Source organism: Melanostigma gelatinosum (assembly GCF_949748355.1).
Source record: "Melanostigma gelatinosum genome assembly, chromosome: 11".
Classification (NCBI taxonomy): Eukaryota; Metazoa; Chordata; class Actinopteri; order Perciformes; family Zoarcidae; genus Melanostigma; species Melanostigma gelatinosum.
Window position 1 is genome coordinate 26174110 of NC_136644.1, and position 5137 is coordinate 26179246.

Genomic DNA, 5137 nt, shown 5'->3' on the forward strand with positions numbered 1-5137 from the left:
ACACACACACACACACACACACACAGTACTAGACGGGTTCAAAGAGCCATTTCTGCCAACTGGTGACTTTCAGCCGAATGCGTCCGTGATTGCTCGTCGTACGTAAATGGTTGCTGATTATAAACACAGACGGTTATGTTTTTAATTTTTAAAATTGGTTCACGTAAAATTAAACATCTTTCCGTCACTGTGAGTCATCAGTTAATCGGGCGCTTTGTCGTTGTTCTGTTTGTCATGTCAACAGAATGATGTTTCTTTGTGGCTCTAGTTAGAGCAACTAACGGTACATTTTATAATAATGCCACAGTCATTCATTTATTCTGTGGGGGCAACGCAAGGCAGTGTCTTTAGCCCACTCACGTTTCACAGTAAAACGCCGTCTTATTTCATGGCAGAAACTGTATTTATGCAGCATTTTAATGTTAATTATATGGCAAAAAAAGCATTTTTTGTCAATGGTAAAAACGTATTTATACGTTATAATATGGAATGAAACCGTAACCATAAAGTCAGCAGAACTAATATCCTTTGACCCGAACAGCAGAAAAAGTTCTACCGAATTTATTACAGTGAAAGTTAGAGCATCGCACTTAAAATCTTTGTGACGGTCAATCCTGTCTGATGTTTCTGTTGGGTTCTTGCAGAGCATTCTGACCAGACTCAAAGGTTAAGGAATGTATTTTTACCTTATCCACCTGGCTGCCACATTTCATTCATGTCACACTGTTGACAAACAATACCTACGTATACAAGACAAGACTTATATATGAGACAAGCAGGCAAAAATAAAGAAGACTATTTCAATATTTTTGTGATGAGCAGAATAAGCAATAAAATAACAGATAAAATAATAGATATTGAATTAAATTCAGTTAGGAAGTAATAAAAAAGAATTTTAGACTGTGATGAAAAGTAACAGTAATGTCTGGGTCTTCGGCGTCAAACACCCGATGTTCTTTGCTGGTGTGATGATGTACCAACTTTGAAATGGATCTCTCCAACCTGACCGTGAGCTGAATGAAACATGGCTGCCATGTGGAAAAGTCCAGTGGGTGCATGTGAGGCATGGTTTTTATGGCCCTCCTTCATGCTTGCTCTCTGTCTCTCTAGCCCCTTTCTTCTCTCCCTGTCAGTTCCTGTTTATCTTGCCCCCCCCCCCCCCCCCCCCCCCCATGTTTTTGGTGAAGAAGCATGTTATTATATGTGCTTGTCAAAGGCTTGGTAGTCAGGGATTTCAGGTAGTATGGGTCAAGCTACTTTAATGCAAATACCATAAGCTGATGAATGATTTTAAGATGGGTCAAATAGTGCTTCAGATCAGAAGTGTGCAGAGCCAAAATGTTCAAACTAAATGTAACCTTCGTGTCCGAGTGTGGTGAACCACAACCCGACTTATTTGGTACTGCTGTTTGACCCAAGTCACATATTGTCATTCAATTTGCACAGACACACACAGGAATGCACTGACAGACAGTCAACCACATGCAGCTCAGCGAGTGTTGAGTGTCGACCAGTCCGAATGCATTAAATCTCACTTTCTTTCCTTCTTTTTCTCTCCTCATCTCATCACCTCCTCTCCAACCTTCTGTTCTTCCCTTGTGTCCTTCTCCCTTTCCGTATCTCCCTCTCTGCTCTCCCCTTCATCTGCTCCCAGACCATCACCGACACCAGCCCGATGCGTCGCTCCACCTCCAGCCTGGTCCACGGGCGCACGGGCCGGGGCGTGAGGCTGGACGACTACTCCCTGGAGAGGGTGGTGTCCGAGGAGGGGGAGACACGGAGGAGGTCGCCGACACAGGGACAGGAGTCACCGGGCCTCGCAGCGCTCCCTCACCAGATACACCGACGCCGACACGGGTGAGTCGCTCAGAGCCGACATCGAAACCTTTGACAAAATGTAGTATGAATGTGTTCGTTTTGCCTGTTTTGAACAAATAATTAACAACAAATAATTAATTCTTACTGATTTTCATGACTAGAACAAGTGAAGGTTCTAGGTGAAAAGTGAATCTTCAGGTTCCCAGCTTTCAGATGACGAGTTTGTTCTCATTTGAATTAAAAATCACCTCTGACTTGCTTTTCAAAATGGCTGACTACCACGGTAACGTGAGGGTGATGTCGTAATCTTAATTTGTATGACCGCTCCTCGAGTGGCCCTTGTTTATACGAATGTAAACTGAGACATCTCCTCGCTAGGTCTGGGCACAGACCTCAGCACCACCACGCAGTCGGGCGACCTCCCACCCAAGGAGCGCGAGCGGGACCGCGGCCGGACCAAGGACCGTCGCCACCACCATCACCACCACCACCACCACCACAGCTCCATGGACAAGGAGCGCTACGGCCCCGACAGACACGACTACCCCCACAGGCATCCCCACGACCGCCAATGGTCCCGCTCGCCCAGCGAGGGGCCCGATGGACGGGGACACAGACAGGTGGGCTCCAAAGACACTGAGATCAAAGCCAAGATTAGGGAGCGCATACTCTCCGAGACCTTCCTTCCTGTTCTGCTTCATTTCCATATAAGTAGATGAGCTTCTATTAAGCTTTTTGATTAAGCTTTTTGCAGGTTGGGTAAATAGCTTTGAGGATGTTCTGTGCTGTCATTGCGAGTACCTCAGCACTGACAGTGGTACTTCACATCCGAGTCACATTATGCTCTTGTAGTCACAGCAGGTTACGCTTCAGTCATTATTCATGAAGTGATCTGCAACCTCTGCCTTTTTGCACTCAGCACAACAGCTGTTCTTTTATCCAGGAAGAGTTCACACAAAGTCATACACCTACTTATGGATATCTCTTTTTTGTGTTATGCTTTTTTCTTTATCACTGTTTCTCTCTTTCTGTCCATTTTTCTTCAATGTGACGTGTGGCTTCTTGGTGTCAATTGTTTGCCTCATCACTATGTTTTTGGATGATTTCCAATGGTGTTTATCAATCTATCTATATATCTATCTACCTTTCTACCTTCCTACCTACCTTCCTACCTTCCTACCTTTCTATCTATCTATCTCCACTCTTCTCTATTCTGGTCTTGGTGTTGTTGTTGTGGTGCGTTTTGATTTTCCTTGTTTACATTTTGCTGTAGGGCAGTAGTTCGGTGAGTGGCAGCCCGGTCCCCTCCACCTCGGGGACCAGCACTCCGCGGAGAGGCCGTCGCCAGCTGCCCCAGACCCCTGCTGTTCCCCGTCCACATGTCACCTACTCCCCCACCGTCCGCAAGCCCAGCTACGGCCCCCCAGGGCCGGGCCGACTGCACTCGCCCTCCCCCCGACACTTCTCCCCGCCAGACCACGACAGAGGCTACCACCACCGACCCCCGTCACGCCAGGCCTCTCCCCAGCACGGGGGCTCCTCGTCCCGGCACGGTTCGCCGCGCTCCCCCCAGCACCAGTCCCCGCGCTCGCCCCTCCACGGCTCGCCCAGGTCCCCTCACCAAGGCCGCTGGAGCGGGCCTCCGCCCGGGGACAGCCTGGAGGGAGACGGGCCCTTCTACGAGCGCGACTACGAGTACGAGCGGCACCATGAGCCCCCCGCCTACGAGCAAAGCCTCTCCCACGGCAACCCGCACCCACATGGGGGGAATCCTCACCCGCACCCACGCTCACCCAGGACTGCCCGCCACGGGCCCCCTCCGCCCCCTCACCCGCATCCACGCAGGGTGCCCAATGGCTACCGCTCGTCCTCCCCTTCCCCGCACCGGCGGGGGCCGCCTGGAGTGCCCCCCCAGCACCGGCCCCCCCATGCCCGAGGGCCCCGCAAGGGCCTGCATGAACCTTTTAGTGAGACGGACGAGGACGACTGGTGCTAGCAACCACAGGGAGCGAGGGATAAGGGCAGGAGAGGGGAATAATAGCAGCCTCCGGTGCTCTGGCCTTGGATTCGTAGACTTTTAATCAAGCAGAGGTGGTGAGAAGGGGGTTGGACGCCCTCCAAACCCTCTACACTCACCCCTCGGACTCTAAATGAGAGCAAACGAGCGGAGGGGGAGGGGGGCGCAGGTGCTGCAATTAGCCTTTTACAGATTTTGTGTCAGACTCAAATCAGTGACAGAGCAGCACGTGGATAAAAATGAAAAAAAGAGACAGCTAAGACAACTATGGCAAGGCCCGGGGCACGGTTTACCTCTGCCTCTCTCAGAACTACACTTCCCAGAATGCTATGCCTGACCAGCAAGGCCAGGCTGAAGGAGGAAGAGAGAGGTGTGGGAACAGAAAAAAACAAGCGAAGGGAGGAGCATGCAAAAACGGCCGGGGATGATCGCGGTTCACGAGGCCTAAAGACGCTTCTCTGCAGACTGTCGCGTGATTGGTTAGTTTCGTCAGACGTGTGCAGATCTGTCGCTGGCCGGTCTGCTCACGTAAAAATCCTGAAAACGAGTCGCAGAGTCCACTGCTTCGACTCTGCTCCTCGAACAGATACGTTTTAAGAAAAATGATTTAACACAAAGCCAGGACCCCTAACCCTTACATGCCAAGCTATGCCTCCAGAAAATCAAACTTGAACAATGAAGAACAAAATGAAACTTTACATGACAAACAATGAAAAGAAAAAATGGGAGAACAACCACTTTATCTTTAACCTTTTTCCTTTCCAAGGGACAGAACCAGGAAGCTCCGCCTATACTGCAAAAACCAGCCAATCACAGCGCTGGCTGATATTTGATGAGTTTTATCATCTCTGTTTACTGTTAAAGACTCACTTAATGCTGACGGATCTGGTGTGACATCACTTCCTGTCCAGCGGTGGTGGTAGTGTAGGGGAGGCGGTGGGGGAGCACGTGTGGGCTCACTTCCTGTTCGAGTGCGCTGTTGGTTAGGGTGGGCCTCGGGTAACTTGAGAAGGGAGTCGGACACTTCGTCATGCCCCTTCCTCCTCGGTTACACCACCCGGCAAAAAAGGCTACGGGATGACCTGACAGGAAATGACATCGCACGGTTGAGTGGGGCGGAGGAGAGGAAAGGAGGGATGGGGAAAAAGACAAATTTCTTCGATTACTTCTCCTTCTTGTTCTTCTTCGGACATTGGAGCTTGGTTCTTCTGTTGCATTCGCTCAGCCTCCTTTTGATCTTTTTTGGAGTCCAAACTTTGATGGAAGCCTGCATGATCGATTAAATACATACTAGAGAGGAGA

The 5137-nt window shown here is 49.9% G+C and overlaps 1 protein-coding gene across 1 annotated transcript in view; it reads left to right on the plus strand.

Annotated features, from left to right (window-relative positions):
• The window catches only part of cacna1ab (calcium channel, voltage-dependent, P/Q type, alpha 1A subunit, b), a 72750-nt gene extending 68886 nt beyond the window's left edge, over positions 1–3864 (plus strand). The window contains 4 exon segments of the mRNA XM_079279326.1: positions 1655–1768; positions 1770–1857; positions 2197–2438; positions 3092–3864. Coding sequence (XP_079135452.1) covers positions 1655–1768; positions 1770–1857; positions 2197–2438; positions 3092–3814 — 1167 coding nt within the window. The 3' untranslated portion in view covers positions 3815–3864.
• Positions 3865–5137: the final 1273 nt, after the last annotated feature.